A 19,520-nucleotide genomic window follows, 5' to 3' on the forward strand; every position below is an offset into this window, starting at 1 on the left:
TTAAGTTGAAGAACTCTGAAGTCAGGTTGTTAGATTAGTGTACTTCGGTTGATTTGGGATGGCCCTAAGATCTTTGGGAAATGAAGACCCCTTCTTACCTTTCTCTTAAATCAGCCTACATAAAGAGATAATAAGGTGGCATGGGTAAGGACTGTTTGGGGGAAGATGGGAACATGGTAGAAAACTAATAGAGCCTTTAAATGAGAACACACCTAGAATCTCTCTAGACAAATACACCCAAAAGCTGGTAACATTGGTAGCCTCTGGGAAAGGACAGTGAGTGTGTCTGGGAAATAGAGGTGGAAGGGATATTTTTCACTGCACATCTTTTTGTACCTTTTGAATTTTGACCCATGTTAATAGAGCACCTATTAGAATACAATATAATGAAAACTTAAAATATATATTGTAATCACAGATACAGATAGAAACCAACTTGTTTAACTTTAAAGCAATTTATTCCTTACTTGTTCTTTTTGGTCCTGAAAAAGATTACTTTGATGGGAAGGGCTAATAAAAACAGGAAAATAATCCATTATGCTAAGTTTATTTCAAACATTGGATCTCTTTTTAATTTGAATTATTCATCACACTGCTTATAATCCCTGGAGTATTTTGAAATTTCCTTCAGTAGAATTTACAGCTTCCATCATTCTAAGTCTGGTTTAACCATTAACAAAATCCGTTTAAATTTAGGTCTCACTCAGTTCACTTCCTCCATTCAGACTGAGAAATAATGTTGTTTTAACCCAGAAAGGAATGAGAAGCAATTAGGATTTGGCAGCTTGGCACCCTTCTATGGATTTTTGTAGCTTCATTTGGTTTGGGAGGGTCCGCATTTCCAGGGTATCAACTCATTCCTTGTGTTGATAATCAGTGCATTAATGACTCCAATAGCCAAATGAATGTTTTTGTGGTTTCCCTATTTTCCATTAGTTAGATATCATGAGGTAATGGCAAGTATATTTAGCAAATTTGGGTAATTTTCATTGTAGTAATTCACATATTTTTCCTTTTAAAATCTTAAAACAGGTGTGAAAATCACATCTACCTTGCAAGTATTGAAGCTTATCAAGCAGGCCGGCGACCGAGTTCTGGTATACTATGAAAGGCCTGTTGGCCAGAGTAGTCAAGGTGCAGTGCTGCAAGATAATTTGGGGCAGTTGGAAGAAAACTTTCTGTCAAATTCATGCCAACCAAATTATGAAGAGGAAGCAGCCGGGTTGGCAGGGGATGCTGAAAATAGAGACCTAGATTCTGAATTTGAAGACCTGGCAAGTGACGTCAGAGCACAAAATGAGTTCAAAGATGAGGCACAATCACTGAGTCATAGTCCCAAACGCACTCCGACAACCCTTTCTGTGAAACCCCTTGGAACTATATCACCAGTTTTAAACCGTAAATTAGTTGCAGGAAGTCAACCACTACCACCAAAACTTCCATCCAAAGAAGGAAGTAAGCCCTTAGCCCTAAAAACTTCTGAGGTGACAGATCCAGCGCAAGTGTCAAAACCCACCCTAGGATCCACTTTCAAACCACCTGTGCCACCACGACCACAAATGAAAGTTCCTTTGCCTTCTGCTGACACTCAAAATCAGGCAGAGCCAGATGTTCTTGTTGAAAAGCCAGAGAAGGTGCTGCCTCTTCCTGCAGATAAGTGTGCTGAAAAGCAAGCAAAAAATGTGGATCACGTAGAAGATGCAACTGCATCTAAGCAGTTTTTAGTAAAGCAAGAAATGGCTAAAGACTTTACTTCAGAAACTTCTTGCCCTATGAAGGACAGTTCAGATGACCCTCAAACGTGGGAATCATCAGAAATTCCTTATCGTAACAAGCTAGGAAAATGGACAAGAGCTGGAGCAACCTGTTTCTTTGACATAGAAGCCTGCCACAGATACTTAAACATTGCAGTGTGGTGCAGGGATCCTTTCAAGTTGGGGGGTCTCATCTGTTTGGGGCATGTTAGTTTAAAACTTGAAGAGGTGGCTTTAGGATGCCTGGCTACATCAAATATGGAATACCTTTCAAAATTCAGATTGGAAGCCCCATCTCCTAAAGCTATGGTCACTAGAACTGCACTACGCAATCTAAGTATGCAAAAGGGATTCAACGACAAATTTTGCTTTGGTGACATTACTGTTCACTTCAAATATTTGAAAGAAGGAGAAACAGACCACCATGTAGTTACTAACTTAGAGAAAGAAAAAGAATTCCATTTGGTTGAAGAGGTTTCTGCCCCTCCTAAAGAGGACCACTTTGTTGGACAGATGAGTTTAACAGAAAATAAACATAGTTTCCAGGATACTCAGTTCCAGAATCCAACTTGGTGTGATTATTGTAAGAAAAAAGTCTGGACTAAAGCTGCATCCCAGTGTATGTTTTGTGCTTATGTTTGCCATAAAAAATGTCAAGAAAAGTGTCTAGCTGAGACTCCTCTTTGTGGAGCAACTGATAGGCGACTGGACCGAACCCTGAAAAACGTCAGGCTGGAAGGACAGGAAACCCTCTTAGGCTTGCCTCCTCGTGTTGATGCCGAAGCTAGCAAATCAGTTAATAAAACAACAGGCTTGACAAGACATATTATCAATACTAGCTCTCGTTTGTTAAATTTGCGTCAAGTCTCTAAAACTCGCCTTGCTGAACCAGGAGCTGATCTAGTAGAACCTTCACCAAAACACACACCCAACACATCAGACAATGAAGGCAGTGACACAGAGGTTTGTGGTCCAAATAGTCCCTCTAAACGTGGAAACAACACAGGAATAAAGTTAGTAAGAAAGGAGGGTGGTCTGGATGACAGTGTCTTCATTGCAGTTAAAGAAATTGGTCGTGATCTGTATAGGGGTTTGCCTACTGAGGAAAGAATTCAGAAACTAGAGTTTATGTTGGACAAACTGCAAAATGAAATTGATCAGGAGTTGGAACATAATAATTCCCTTGTTAGAGAAGAAAAAGAGACAACTGATACAAGGAAAAAATCACTTCTTTCTGCTGCTTTGGTTAAATCAGGTGAAAGACTGCAAGCTCTAACACTTCTCATGATCCACTACAGAGCAGGCATTGAAGATATCGAATCTTTAGAAAGTCTGTCTTTAGACCAGCACTCCAAAAAAATAAGCAAGTACACAGATGATACAGAAGAAGACCTTGATAATGAAATAAGCCAACTAATAGACTCCCAGCCATTCAGCAGCATATCAGATGACTTATTTGGTCCATCAGAATCTGTGTAACAGTCTGTTTAAACTTCCACATGATTTTGAAAACTTGCATCTAAAATGCCACAGATATAACCATGTTTAAACCCTCTTATAATGTACTTTGACCTGCTTTTCCAGTTATTTGCTTGTGTAAGAACAAGAATCAAAGAGATTGTTTTCCAACAAAAACATGACCAGCTCACTGAATTGGTTGTTTCAAATTGCATTTATAGCTATGCTTTTTTGGGTTTATACTGGGAATTTATTTTTACTAATTTATTTTTAACTTTTTCTAATTATGTAATTATGTAAGTTAACTTTTCATGTTTATGTATGTGTGATGTCTGTTATTTTCCTTCCTCTTAGTTTTTGAATTAGTGTTAAATAGGATACTGTCCAGATTCTGTCCATCATGGTTATAACATCAGATTTGCTGCATGCCCAAATTGACAACAGTAATCATTGAGGGAACAGGTTTTGAATTTTTCTTTTGTGGTATGATGTTTGTCCTTCTCTACTTGCTTCAAATTTTCATTATTTTGGGTTTGTTGGGTGCTTTCTGTTTCATTCTCTTTTTGCCAAATGTAATATGAAAGCAGATATTGAGGCTTTAGTCTGTTAATGCTAATTTAGTAAAAAAAATTTACATATATTGCTTGCTTTCTATGCTTCTGTGATTTTTTTTTAAGTTTTTGTGATTAATTTGAAGAGCTTGCATTAAAAACAAAATGTAATAGGTAATATAGAATGTGGTTGGTCAAGAATCTTCTAGAGAGAATACCAAATTTAATTACTGAAAGCAGTAACCAGTAGGATTTTGAAATATAACTTGTGTTGATGCTTTCCTTCTAAATGGAAGTTCTAAACATTTATGATTATTTTGCATCTTCAGTTCTCCTATAGGAAATAAAGCATGTGCAAGGTTAAAGTTTCAGAGGACTGTCTTTAAAATGACTATTGATCGCTGGTTTTGACTGTTTTTGTTTTAGAAACATTTTCACATAAGAGTATGTTGTGGAGGAGAGGAATCATGCAAAGTTTATTTATTGTTTCATCTAACATCTTGCAGTCAGGCTTAGAAGAATGGTAATTATTCTGAATTCTTCTGTTGTTCAGACTAGCTGCATTTGTTTAAAAAAAAAAAAGAAAGTAAAAAATGAAAGTAGGCAGTATAAATAGGAATTGCAACCAGTTCTCTGAAAATAAATATCTGATACTCGGTCCAGCTTGTGGATCCCATACCACACAACTGTTGGAAAACGTGTGAGAATGACTGCTATTGTATACTGTAAATGTTTTGACCTTTTATGTACCTTCAAAATATATATGCATATGTTTTCCTTTTCATAGATAACTACTATGATAATTGATATATATAAAACTGACACAAATTTAAAACTAGATGGAATGGCTTCTGTGGCTGACAGGAAAAGGCATAATCTAGTATTAAGGATTCTGGCTGAGTTCTACAGTCCAGGACTCCTACAGGGGTGTAAGTTCAAGCTCTTCCTTTAAGGAACCAAGTAGCCACAGGCAAATCACCAAAGGGCTCCATGCCACAGTTTCCCCATCTCTAGAATGGAAATAATACTTACTCTGCCTCACAGGTTTGTTGTGAGGAGAACAATAGCATAATTGCAAAAGTGCTTTGAAAACTAAAAAACTATACAAATAGAAGGCATTATTTTTATGGGTAATAAAAATTTTTGAGAGTAGAAAAGTTATTCCACTTTTAAAATCAATAGCCAATTCTCACCTGTCATCCTTTTATTAAGTGAAATATTAGGGCACTAAATACCTTTCTTGGCCAAGTTTATAACATAATGTATCTGTGTGTTACCCTCCTTATTTTGTTGTTTATTTAAGCATGCTCTGCATTTTGAAAAAAACATTGCTCTTAGAAGACTTTACACCAAATTCTCTAAAAGCCGAAATAACTGTTGTTCAATAATATATGCTTGAAACAATCTGCCCATTGCAATAACAAAGTTTCATCTTATCATAAAAAATAACTTACCATTGATAACCTGGAAAACAGTGTGTCTGTTAAGTGGCTGGTGTTTATGGAAGTTTTAGTGACATCCAAGTATGATGAAACTGATGCATTTGAAGGAACTGTAGAAATAATGCAAAACTTTGGTTTCATAAGAATCTACTTGTGTTTTTAAAGTATTTAACTCTATTATAGAACCACAGTTACGGAAAGCTCAGTAATGCTGCTAATGATATTTGTAAAATACACATTTATTGTAGTGTGATATTTTTATATATACTGGGGAGAGATAGCAGAGGCTTTAGAGTTGTACTTTAGTACAAGAGGAGAATCCTCCAAACGGCCCAGGGTATGATATAAGGCGTCAGTGGAAAAAGCTGTAATATATTACATTCCTGATGTAATCTTGCTGCCATGCTATGTTATCAATAGCTCAATAATAATAATAAATAAAGACTACCACAAAAAATGAGAATATCTTCATTTTGATGACATCTAGGAAAAGGTGAAAGCTGCTGCATCTCTGTGGAATTATCACCTGGTATATTGTGGCCATGCAAAATTAACAAAGTCTACTTTTGCTAAACAGAATTGCTATTTTGCAAACTGCCTAAAAGCATTAAAACTTTTTCTCACTGTTGTTTCCTTAACATGTGAAACACCTGATTTAAGGATTTGTCTCTGCTATATTCTACTAATTCAGCTATTTAAAATCTGCTTTCCACTTTGGTATTCAGACGAATGGGTTTAAGACGCTCAAACTGAGCAACATTATAGCATCATTTTGCAATCAGAATTAATATGCTACATTTCTTAATATATTCAGGCCTTACATTCTTCAATATCAGAATGAGTTGAAATACTATAGGGTTATTTTGTGATTCTGAGAGGAGAAAAACAAGCTAAAAATTTTGAGGTTTACTGTCAGGTTTTGAGTATATCTGAATTTTTTGAAAGGCAATTTGAAAATAATTGGCTCTAACTATTAAAACCTAAGTCCCTTAAAATGAATAAATTTAAAATCACCTTAATTTTAAAATGCCAATTATTTGTAATTGAGATAATAGCGCTTTTTTAAGAAAAAAAAACGGGGGGGGGGGATTCCCCTAATCCTTTTTGAGTCATGGATCCCCTTTGAGATCTGATTAGAGCTGTGGACTCTCATCCCTGAGAGATGCACATATGCTTACCATTCAGAATGTCCCTAATTTCAAGGATTTATGGAACTTCCAGAGGCCCATGGGCCCCAGGTTAAACAGCAGTGTGTCAAATGGCTGGATATTGTACTTCTTTTCATCAGATGCAGTTATTCACAGCAATATTATAATTTCAGAGATGTAAGTAATACTTGCTGGGTTTTTCCACATTAGTATAGTTTGGCTAGTTACATATTTTAATTTAAAATAAATTATGCAAAGCCAAAAAGTTTGGTTGGAACTAGCCTGGAGTAGATTTTACTTGATGTCTGCAAGCAGAGAAGAATAGTTTTTAATTAAGTGTCCAACAAACAATACCTTGTTATGTATTGTTTAATAGACACTTAAAATATCTGATTTATAAAGGAATACAAACAGGCAGAGTACAGTGTTGAGAATATTTATTAAGTAGACTAGCTAAAAATATTCTAGCTAATAATGACTTGGACAGACATACTTAGCAGTCAAAAGAAAGAATTATATATTCATTGCTACCTCATTAAGGCTTTTGTTATTTAATCTGCATTACCAGGTACAAACATAAAAACCACCTCTGTTCAAAAGATAAATGTTCACAGGGCTGTATCTTCTTTGTTCTGGTACATACATAATAAAAAACATCTCTCTCTTCACAGTCTTGCTAAGCCAGAATGTTAGTCATATACAAGACCTTTACAATTTTTTTCCTCACATATTACTGATACCTTTTGCTCCTCAAACCGTTCTGAAAAGCTCACATTTTTTTTTAATTATCCCTAGGGATCAACAGCAGGCATTTTGCCAGTCATTGAAGATACTGAAGCCTTAAAGGCAAAAATAAAATAGGAATAAAAATTATCTGGTATGGGGGGTGGGGAGAAGCACATACCCTCTAAATCAGTTTGTAGCACATTTTTTAAAGCTCTTCCCCTATAGAAGTAGAGAATAATCCTGCCTTTTACTTGAACCATATGAGTCCCTCCAGAGCCATCTTCTAAAGTAGCAGACTTGTATAAATTGCCCATTGCAAATAGGTGAGTAGAGTAAGTGAGTGCTTCGAAAACACTGCACTTGGAAACCTGACTTCGCATCATCCTAAACCCCACATAAGAACTTCATAAAGCAAAAGGAAATGAAGTATTAGCCACTTCCCTAGAGAACAAGAACTAGTCATAAACTGATGAGTCTTTGTTCTAAAGTATTTTGCTGCTTGATATCCAGGTAAACTAACAGTTTTAGCTTAACAGGTAATTTTTGTTTACAATTACAGAATTGCAGAATTAACTACAAGTATAATTTGAGACATACTCCATACTATTGTCACACTCCAAACACACCCCATACAAAACTTAATATAAACTTAAAATTTTCACAAGCATAGTATTCACTGATACATTGAAAAGGCACATCAACGTTGTCATGCTTAAAACTTACACAGCACTAGATGGTACGTTAACACAAAAATGTTCCTTTTCTGCCTGTAAAAGGGGTTATATCCTGACCACTCTATTATTTTTAACCTATTTTCATAACGTGATTTAAGACTATTTCATCTTCACTTAAAATTTGTTTTCACATTGATGTGAACGATTTTCAGAAGTCTAGAAAATAATAGTTTGAGACAATCCGAAATTAATAGATCCCTACAAAACACTTTTGAATGACCTCCAGAGAGGTCAAAGATACTGTAGTCTGGTTTTTCATGTCATAGTAGCTATTAGCCTTTTAGATATCTTTTCTTAAATTTGAACTAGATGTTGCTTAAGTAACCTTGACAGTGTAAGGTACATAGATCCTCAATTTCTTTCATCCAGCGATACAATCTGGTATGTATCTTAAAGAGAAAGCTTCTAGTTGTTCATAACTATATGTTTGAGTACTTTTATCTGTTTTTAGAACATTTACTATTTTTCCTTCTGCAGCTTTAATGTTTGCCACCAACCACATAACATGTAAACATATAATTTACAATCATTTGTTTCCAGGTAGGTAATTACATAGAAAACTAAAGCCAGCTAATATTTATGGGTATATCTAAAAGATGACTGACTCAAGTTGTCTTCTGCACTCAAAATAACTACTATTAACTCAGATATATTGCTAGTAATTACCAGTAACTCAGCACTAATTCAGTGTCACTATATAACATACTGTCTTATTTGATTTCTGTTCTTCAGACTTCCTTCTAATTTTTCATTGTTGGAAAAGTCTCAGATATGTATGCTTTAGTTTTAAGTACTCATTACCAATATTCAGAAAAAATAGAGGAGTTTTTTTGCCAAGTGTTCATGAAAGTAAGTTAAAATTTTATATTTGATTTGGATTCAAATATTTATAGATTCACACTATACCTATTTCATCAAAATATATTGTATAATATTTAATAAAATCAAATACATAAAATAAAGTTTTCAACACTATTTATACAAACCCCTAGAAAAGCTTCTTTTTCTTTATAAGGCTGTTGGCAATCGATCATAACCGTGGAAAATAAATAATAACCTTTGGTTGCTTTACAGTTTCACCAGAGATGGGTGGTACAACTAAGTTCTGGATGAGGCATTTCACTGGAAACACTGTTTTATACAATTTAAATACTTTGATGACTTTTGAAGTTCTCAGTCACTTTCAGATTCTTCATCATCACCTATTGGATACGACTGGATATTATTCTGGGTGTACATTTTTGTTTTAATGGGGCAGTTGTGATCCATGAGAATAGCCTAAAAGAGAGCAAAGTGCAAAGTGCAGGTATATTAACTTCTTGTTACATAAAGATAAGATGGCTTTAACCTACTTTTTTTTTTTTTTTTTTTTTTTTTGAGGATTACTGGTTTGAAAGCAAAGTATAGTACCACCAATATTAACCAGTCATTTGGAGCAACTCCTGGTGCCTGCCTAGAAGACCTGGGTTCTATACTCAGATGAAAATTCCAGGCAATAGGAGATGACAGAAGCGGTCTCTTTGGGGTATTTTCATTACACCTGTCAAGGACCATAAGTCAACTCTGGGGAACCTGTACACTATGAAACAAGGAGAGTACATGTTAGGTTTAGGAAGAGTTATACTTAGATTATTGGAATTGGGATGGGGGGGATCCTGGAGGTTGCCCAGTCCTACTTCTGTTTATAGACTTCATTGTGGCCGCACACTTACGAGGATGTGCTCTCTCCTCAATGAGAAATACTCTTAATGTTACAGAAGTACCCGAGGCTCAACCAAAGCCTGTCTCCCCTGTTTCTATTCATGGATCTAGTTCTGATACCAGCCATCTTCACAGACTGCCCTTCCAATATTTTAAAACCATCACCATTGATCCTTAGATTTCCATAGCCCTTACCCTTTCATAAATGTGGTTTCCAGACTGCCCCTCCCCAAAACCTGACTATCCTGTAGCTCAAATGTATGCTTTTGAAAACTCCATTCTCCTTCTGATGAACATAAACATCTCATACCCTCCTTCATTGTTACTTAAAATTCTGAAGTAGTAATGTGACTGAAAACAAAATGATGCTTTTCAAAGTGCATCCTCAATTGAGGAGCACTTGTAATTGTCATTATTCATTCTGAAACTGTACGGACCAAGCAAGGACTTCGAAGATACAGCCATATTTTGTGCCAGGACCCTGCTGTGCATTTTAGGTATAATACCTCAAGCTCACAACAACCCTATGTGGTAAGTTAACAGGCGCAGAGAGGTTAAAGACTTGACCAAGGGATGCACAGCTAGAATGAGACAGACGTGAACCCAGGCAGCCTGATGCCCAAGTCTGCCCTGGTACCTCTCCACGGCAGCCAGAGGAATGCAGGGCACGGGCAGTGGGGTCGTGTGTGCAACTAGAAGGAATTATCTTTTCCATCAGGTATGTCTCATGGGGTTTTCCTCTTTCATGTGAACTAAGCAACTGAGTTTTCCCCCCAATATCTATTTGTGCATTTTAAAATGTAAACAGAAATGTTTAGCAGTATTAAAATTGATCTTATTTTGACTTATTGCAACTTGTCTTGGTGTTTGTTAGCTATGACTCCCAGTTCTTGTCCCATAGATTTGATAAGCTTCTATGACTCCACTCAGTACTTACCCCATTTATCATTTCTCAAGAAATTCTAAAATATCTGCCTCTGTGACACATTCAGATAAGGATTTCCTTGACCCTCGAAGTTAGGCTGCCAACTCAAATCATCAGCTACAAATTTAACCCTATATTTTATTATGCTTCTTGCCAAGTGAATTGACACTTGTATTTAATAAAGACCTCAATTTCTAAAGATAATTAACTGAAGGAACAGACATTATACACCAGGACCATTCTCTCTATTTGGATGTGTCCTTGCCTTTATAAGGGTTAACACCCAAATAAGTTGATGTCTCATCTTCCTACATTACTGATTCTCAAAGAAAGATGCCCAAGAATTACCGTGGGGGAGGTGAAGGGGAGGGAGAGTAAACGTTCCGCAAGGACTCTGCCCTAGTTACATGCGGCTATGTAAGATCAGAGAACTGACAACAGTTTACTAAGTACTGGGGTCCTATACCAGCAACCCACTTACCTTCCAGCACAGGTTGTGCATGACTAGTGGTGAGTCCCAGAAGGAATGCTCACTGTGGGTTAAGTGCTTGGGGAAAGCTATACAGAAGAGGTGGGAGTTGAGCTGAATTTTGAAAGATGGGAAGGATTTGGACAGCAGCGGAGGTGGGAATGAGCAAAGCAAGGATTATTTACCAAACAAGACATTAAGTGAAACAGGGGACACTGAATAAGCTAGCCAGGCCACCACAGAGACCTAATGATGGGGCGCAGTGGCACATTAGATGGAAAGCCCAGCCCGCTCCAGGCTACAGTGCCTTGAATCCAGGCAGCGAGGTAGCCTCGGAAGTATGGCTGTCACTCTGCCTTATTCATAATTGCTTTCTATCTCTTGGATCATCCACCATTAGACCTGAATCCACATATCCATGTATACAGAGACTTCTTAAGGACCCCATTGTAAATACAGACTTCTTAGGGACGCCTAATACCTAGTACTGGGGACACCACACGGACTCAATAGAAAACGGCATTGTGAAGGAAGAAGGCTATCCCGTCTCGTTGCCTCTGGGCGATGGGGTGCATAGTCGGTCAGCCTCCCGCTGTGGGATCCTTGTCCCCACTCCACCCCCAAGCATCCAGCAGGCAGAGGAGCTGGAAGGACTTTATGGAACAACTATCGATCAGAGCCGCCCAGGAAAAACGCTGCAGTCCTCAAACCACCTACTTTCCTGGCTGGGCAATAATTAGCAACTTCAAGAATAAATGTAAGAAATGTACCCTAAATTTAAAAATAATTCTTCAACCTGAAAAAATGATCCATACCAGAACACAGCTATTCTCAACTGGATATTCTGAGAGTTAAAGTCTGCCATGTAACTGTCTTACAATTAACAGTTTTTCCTCAAATTACAGTGTGGTTATTTTTTATACCTGCAGAAGGACTTGAGTAACAAACACTTTTTCTCCCCATCTGTATTGATAAGTCAACACTATTAAAAACAACCACACCTCCAGTAAAGCAAATGGAAGAAAAGCTCAATTGCTCACACCAAGTTCATCATCCTCTAACTTGTGAACCCAGAATATAGGATTACACCTTTCAATATAGAGTAGTCTCATTATCAGAATGCTACCTAATGAAAGGATTATTTGCTAAGGGATGTATCCTCCTTCTGGCTTTCACACACCCGTGCATTTAGGAACTGCTAATCCTCCACACCAGCACTTGTCTGTATTGGATTGTCTTAAGTGCTCAGTGATCAATTCTTTCTCCTCCATGGCCCGGCTGCCCAGCCCTCACTCCCCCTTGTCATTAGGTGCCATCAGTCTCTGCCCCGTTTCTTCCTGCTCTGCTTGCACAATGCATAGGCAGCTGCCGTTGGCCGCCACATTCAAATGTTACCATCATGCCAGTCGAAAGCATCTGCCTTGATGACTTCAATTATGGGCCATAAGATGTATAGTTTCTCAAGTTTTTAATGATTCATCTTGCTAAGCACTTATTCAGGATTTTGACATTTTATTGTGCAACTGGCTTTTTGAAAACCTGTCATTCTTGCTGCTTTGTCTTTCAGGATTATCTCTTCCACTTCCTTTCTCCTAGTTTTTTTTTTTTTGTTTTGTTTTGTTTTTTTAATGAATGAAGGCATTGGTTTAAATGTGAAAAGAAAAGGGTACAGAAGCCTGCCTTCTGCCAGTCCTTTTGTGGAACCCAGAGTGGCAGCCAGCTGGGCAAGTATACCCCCTACTTATCCTCTGATCTGACTTCATTTCCTCTAGTACTTCAGATAAGCCATCATGCTGCTGCAGACAAGCAGACAGCCCGACAGTAGCTGAAGTCAGTGCCTGGGCCCATTCAGCATCTGTCTAGCCAAAGGAAGCTTTCACCTCATGGAAAGAAGAGAAGAAGGAAACTATTGTATTACTGGGCTGAAAGGGTAAGTCAGAACCAGATGAAGGCAACACTGATATTGGAAATAGGAACACACTGATTGGGCACTGACTTGTGTGCCAGACAGGGGGCTAAGCCCTCTATTGGGAGTCTTTCTCTTAATCCTCACAACTACCCTATGAGATAGATGCTGTCATTTCCCCCATCTGACAGAGGAGGAAACTAAGAATCATTCAGCTCCTAAGTGATAGAGCTAGTTTGGCTCCAGGGACCATGCTATCCCTACACTATCTCCCAAGAGTCTTGAACAGTATCCTGGGTGGGAGAAGCATTCGTAGGTTACTTTTTAGTCAGAAAGGGTTGGGAGTGGCCCTGCCCCATTCTAGATGGCAGAGTGAGAAGCTTCAAGGCTCCATCTCCCTACAAAAGCTTTGAACAACCAGCAAGAATTGGCAGAAACATCTTTTTCAAAACTCTAGGAAAACAGTTAAAGGACTGCAGTGTGAGAAAGAAAAAGACTACTAAAAGCAATAGGCTCTCCTGACATCCTGGCTAGCCCCTTCCCCACCCCTCACTGACTCATACTCCCATTGGCAGATCCCTGGCCCCAGTTCTGGAAGGAGTAACCCTCAGGCCCATACTGGGGGCACGTATGCTGGCCCAATCTGTCCGGTGGTGGCCTGAGGCACTTGCATCCCGTAACTTGCCCTGCATGTAGAAGGCAGCTCACTGAGCTTCGCTATAGAACACTGTGGAAGAGCAGTTGAGTCAGGCTGCCTGGGCAAGGGATTTTCTAGGACATACAGTGCAATGCCTGGAATCGTGAGAAAACTATTTCCTAGGGAAAAGGGGACAATTGGGACTGGGTAAACTGGGGAGTTCCTAGGGTCACTCACACATGCTTGAGACAAACTGCATGGGCAGAAAGGACCAGGGAGGCCCCTACACTTTGGCCTGGAGCTATAGATAAGCCCTGAAGGAGAGCACTTGCACAGGTCAGGGAAAAGTGTTTTCTTCTTTTCCATCTTCCTTTTATTTTTTCGTTAGCTCCTGGCAATCAAGAAAATCTCTGTCATAACACTAGCTAGACACAGTCTCAAAGAACAGACACCTCAGACCTAAATTCCAGTGATAACATTAAAATATCAATATGTCCAGGTTTCAACAAAAGGTCAAAAAACATAAAGAAAAACGAAGTGATGGCCCAGGCAAAGGGTAAAAAGATTAAAGCATTAGAAACCATAGATGAGGAGGACCAGACCCAGGATATAACAGACAAAGACTTTAAAAAAATGGTCTTAAGTATGTCAAAGAGCTAAACGAAAACATGGACAAAGAACTAAAGGAAATTACAAAAATGATAGATTAATTAATACAAAGAGAATATCAATGAAAATTGTGAAAAGGAACCAAATAGAGCTGAAGAGCACAATAACAAAACTTAAAACATCTCTAGAGGGGTTCAACAGCAGTTTGGAGCTGCCAGAAGAAAGAATCCATGAACTTGAAGATAAGACAATTGAACTCACCCACTCTGAGAAGCAGAAAGAAGAAAAAATGAGGAACCTGTGAGACACCATCAAGCATACTGAAATAAGTATTGTGGGAGTCCCAGAAGGAGAGGGAAGAAAAGGGCAGAGAGAATATTCAAAGAAATAATGGCTCAAAATTTCCCAAATTTAACAAAAGACATGAATATTCACATCTAAGACATTCAACAAACTCCAAACCAGATAAACCCAAAAAGATGTATGCCGTGCCATGTTATAATCAAACCGTTGAATGCCAAAGATAAAGAGAGAATTCTGAAAGCCACAAGAGAAGAAGCAACATGCCATATACAAGAGAGCCTCAATTAAGATTAAGTGCTGATTTCTCATCGGAAACCATGGAGGCAAGAAGGCAGTGGAATGACATATGTAAAGTACTGAAAGCAAAGACTGCCAACCAAGAATTCTGAATCCAGCAAAACTGTTTTCCAGAAACAAGGGAGAGATTAAGATGTTTCCAGATAAACAAAAGCTGATGGAGTTCATCACCACTAGACTCACTCTACAGGGGATACTAAAGAGAGCTCTGCAGGTTGAAAGGAAAGGACAGTAGACAATAGAACAAAGCCACATGAAGAAATAAAGATCTCCAGTGAGGATAACGACATGGGTAAATATAATGCCAGTCCTACTGCATTGGTTTGTAACTCTACTTTCCACTTCTTACAGGATTCCAAAGGCAAACACATAAAATGTAGTGATAAATCAGTGGTTTTAGAACTCATAATGTATAAACATGGAATTTATGACAAGAACTACATAAAGGCGGGGGGATGGAAGGGGATAGGAACATAATTTGTATATACTATGGAAGTTAAGTTGGTATCTAAGCAAACAAGATTGTAATAGATTTAAAATATTAAATCTAAGCTTCATGGTAACTACAAATAAAATACCGGAGAATATATATGCAAGCTCACAGAGACAGAAATTGAGTATCGTTTGCCAGGGGTTCGGGACCAGGAGAATGGGAAATTAATGATAATGGGTGTAGGGTTTCTATCTGGGGAAACGGGAACATTTTATTAATGGATGGTGGTGAGGGTACCATATTATTGTGAATATGATTAATCCCACTGAATGATATGCTTGGGAGGGACTGAGACAGAAAAGTTTATGTTGCATATATGTTCCCACATTTAAAAAGGAAGAAAGAAAGAGCAACTAAAGAGACAATGACAATTAAATGCAATACATGATCCTTGATGGAATCTAGCAAGGGAGTAAAAAAGGTTCAAAGGGACATTATGGGGACATATGAAAACATTGGAAAACAGACTGTAAGCTTTAAGTCAATGTTAAATTTCTTGAACTTGATAACTGCATTTTAGGTGGTTACATAAGCGAATATCCTTGTTCTTAGGAAATATGTGTGGCACATTAAGTGTTCAGGGAGCATAATGTAAACAGCCTACACTCAAGTGTTCATAAAATGGATTGATAAACAGATAGGCAGACATATAGATAGATACATACATGGATGAAAGGAAGAGAGGAAGGGAGGGAGGGAAAAAAGAGGAAGGAAGGGAGGAAGGAAGGAAACAGCAAATGTGGCAAAATGTTAAAATTGGTAGATAAATGGCTGTCTGGGGTAGGGTGGGAGGATAAAGATTGTGTTGGAGTTCTCTATGGGGTTTGTATTATTTTTATAACTGTCCTGTAAGTTTGCAAGTATTTCAAAATAAAAAGTTAAGGAATAAAAAGGGTTGGGAGTAACCGTCATTCAGCTTTAATCTAATTGAGATGGTGGCAACAGAATGACAGTTTTTTGGTTGCTGCACTGAGAACTGTCTGACCCGTTTGGGCATGATACCATGCTGGAGTCAGCCAAACAAAGATGGGTCGGGACCTTAAACAACCATAACGTAGGAAGGAAAACAGGTAAGTCCCTTAAGAGATGTATGATAAAGTGCTACAGCTGTTAAGAGCTGGATGCATCTAAGTAATGTGGGTGGATCTGGATGTGAGGAGACAAGGTGGGGGGGGTGGCTTCACAATATTTCTACATCACCTTCCATTCCTTTCCTTTGAGGCAAATGGATCACGAGTATTTCAAAATTATCTAGTTAAATCCAATATAATAAAGGGCACAAGGCCAGTGCCCACTGCTGGATATATTTTTAAAATATGTTGAAAGAATTAATGAATGCAAAAAAGTGCCCTAGTAAATCTAGGCTGCACATAACCTAACTTTAGGGTCTGTCTCTGTCTTAAAATCCACTCTTCGGGGAAGAACATAAAAGGGCAGTTCAGGAAATCCAAAAACATTAAGCCCTTTCAGTTCAACCTTCAGAGGGAACTTCTGATATACACCCAAAACAACATCTCCTCTCGCCTTGTTCGTCTCTCTTATTCACTCTCAATCCCAGGCACTCTTTCAGCTGGAAAATTTGATATCACCATTGGATATTTCAAATGCAAGCACCACCACCATCAAGTATGAATGATTATCAGAAACACTTAGTTTCTCTGTGCTAAGTTAAACATCTTGGAAAGGTTCAAATGACTGACTGATGCATTTCAAAGTTCATATTTAGAATCAATAAATTTGAACTTGTTCAAAAGTGGGACATTTTATCCTACATACCATAGCTTGCCTATATCTACTATTCTGGTTACAAAAATATGAATTAAAAGGTTCTGCATGGTCACATGTGTGCCCAAAGTGGTGTATATATAGATGGTTTTCCATAAAGGAATGTTACCTATATTAAAACCATCTCCATAGTCTTATAAATACCATAAGGAGTAAGATACTAACTACAACTGAATGCTATAAGGGTTAGGAGAAAAACAAACAGCACCAAAAGTGGCTAATACTGGCAGCACGCACAGGGGGCAGAAAAATTATGCTCAAGCTTTTCAAGAACTTAGAAAATTACATTAGTTCATGTTTATATTTGGTTGACAAAAAGCTATGACTGTTAGAGAGACTTCCATGAAGATGGTGGATTAGAAGAGAGAGAGCAAAATTCTCCTCCATGAAAAACACTACATAAAGGACAAAAAGCACTCCAGAACAGCAGCAGCACACTGTTGGGGAAAACTTCCCAACCCTTCTAAATGACTTAAATTTTCAAATCAAAGATTCCCAATGACCTCCAAATAGAATAAATCAATATAAATTCACTCTGAAACATTCTGATCACACTGTCAAATGCTGAAGAGGAGAAAATCCTGAAAGCAAGAGAGAAGCAATTCACCACATACAAGGGAAACAACACAAGACTAAGTACTGACTACTCAGCAGCACCATGGGGGCGACAAGGCAGAGCTATGACATATTTAAAATTCTGAAAGAGAAAAATTGCCAGCCAAGAATTCTTTATCCAGCCAAGCTCTCCTTCAAAATTTAGGGAGAGCTTAAAATTTTCGCAAACAAATGCTGAGAGAATTTGTTAACAAGAGACCTGCCCTACAAGAAATAATACAGGGCACTCTACTGGCTGAGAAAAAAAAAGACAGGAGAGAAAGGCCTGGAGAAGGACACAGAACTGAAGAGTATTAGTAAAGGTAACTTAAAGGAAATAAAGAGAGAGAGGGAAAAAATAGATCTGACAACTAAAAACCAAAGGATAAGATGGTGGATTCAAGAACTGCCTTCACAGTAATAACACTGAGTATGAACAGATTAAACTCCCCAATTAAAAGATATAGATTGGCAGAATGGATTTAAAAATATGAACCATCAATAAGCTACTTACAAGTCTCATCTTAGACCCAGCAACACAAAGAGACAAGTGAAAGGATGGAAAAAAATATTCCACACAAGCTACAGCCAAAAGAAAGCAGGGGTAGCAATACTAATTTCAGACAAAATGGACTTTAAATGCAAGGATGTCATAAGAGACAAAGAAGGACACTATATACTAAGGACAATTCATCAAGAGAAATAACAATCATAAATGTTTATGCATCCAATCAAGGTATTCCAAAGTACATGAGACAAACATTGGCAAAACTGAAGCAAACAATAGACATTTCCACAATAATCATGGGAGATTTCAATACACCACTCTCTCCTATAGATAGAACAACAGACAGAGAACAGATAAGGAAACTGAGAACCTAAACAATGTGATGAAAGAATTAGACTTAACAGACATATACAGAGCACTGCATCCAGAATTACCAGGATATACATTCTGCCATAATGCTTACAGAACATTTTCCAGGATAGATCATACGTGGAGGCATAAAACAAGCCTCAATAAATCTAAAAAGATTGAAATGATTCAAAGCACATTCTCTGACCACAATTGAATGCAACTAGAAGTCAATAACCATCAAAGATCTAGAACTTTCACAAATATCTGGAGGTTAAACAATACACACTCTAAACAATCAGTGGATCAAAGAAGAAACTGCAAGAGAAATTGCTAAATTTCTAGAGATAAATGAAAACAAGAACACAACATGTCAAAACTCATGGGATGCAGCAAAGGCAGTGTTGACAGGTATATTTATAGCTCTAAATGCATACATTAAAAAGGAAGAAAGTTAAAAGCAAAGAACTAATGGAACAACTGAATATGCTAGAGAATTATCAGCATACTAAGCCTAAAGCAAGTAGAATAAAAGAAATAACAAGGATTAAAGCAGAAACAAATGATATGGAGAACAAAACAATAGAGAGAATAAATAAAACCAAAATTTTGTTCTTTGAGAAGACCAACAAAATTGACAAACTCTTAGTTAGACTGACACTCAAAAAGAGACCCAAATAAACAAAATAATAAATGAGTACATTACTGCAGACCCCAAAGAAATTTAAAAAATCATAAGAGAATACAATGAACAACTACACCAACAAACTAGACAATTTAGAGGAAATGGATAATTTCCTGGAAATACAAGAACCTAGACTGACCAGACAAGAAACAGAAGACCTCAATAAACCAATCACAAATAAAGAGATCCAATCAGTCATCAAAAAGCTTCCAACAAATAAAAGCCCAGGGCCAGAAGGCTTCACAGGGGAATTTTCCAAAAATTCTTTTCCAAAAAGAACTGACACCATTCCTACTCAAACTCTTTCAAAAAATTGAAGAAAATGGAATACTACCCTAACTCGTTTTATGAAGCCAATGTCACTCTAATACCAAAACCAGATAAAGATGCTACAAGAAAGGAAAACTTCAGGCCAATCTCCCTAATGAATATAGATGCAGAACTTCT

At 37.6% G+C, this 19,520-nt stretch overlaps 2 protein-coding genes across 3 annotated transcripts in view; one reads left to right on the top strand and one right to left on the bottom strand.

Moving 5' to 3' along the window:
• The window catches only part of PDZD8 (PDZ domain containing 8), a 108,426-nt gene extending 104,042 nt beyond the window's left edge, over positions 1-4,384 (top strand). For both annotated transcript variants that reach the window (XM_037805348.1, XM_037805349.1), the window contains one exon: positions 1,033-4,384. In XM_037805348.1, coding sequence (XP_037661276.1) covers positions 1,033-3,233 — 2,201 coding nt within the window. In that variant the 3' untranslated portion in view covers positions 3,234-4,384. The remainder of the gene's footprint in view (positions 1-1,032) is intronic.
• Positions 4,385-6,787: 2,403 nt separating this feature from the next.
• Positions 6,788-19,520, bottom strand: part of SLC18A2 (solute carrier family 18 member A2) — a 42,952-nt gene continuing 30,219 nt past the window's right edge. The window contains exon 16 of the mRNA XM_037805350.1: positions 6,788-9,091. Coding sequence (XP_037661278.1) covers positions 8,987-9,091 — 105 coding nt within the window. The 3' untranslated portion in view covers positions 6,788-8,986. The remainder of the gene's footprint in view (positions 9,092-19,520) is intronic.

Source organism: Choloepus didactylus, chromosome 15 (assembly GCF_015220235.1).
Source record: "Choloepus didactylus isolate mChoDid1 chromosome 15, mChoDid1.pri, whole genome shotgun sequence".
Lineage (NCBI taxonomy): Eukaryota > Metazoa > Chordata > Mammalia > Pilosa > Megalonychidae > Choloepus > Choloepus didactylus.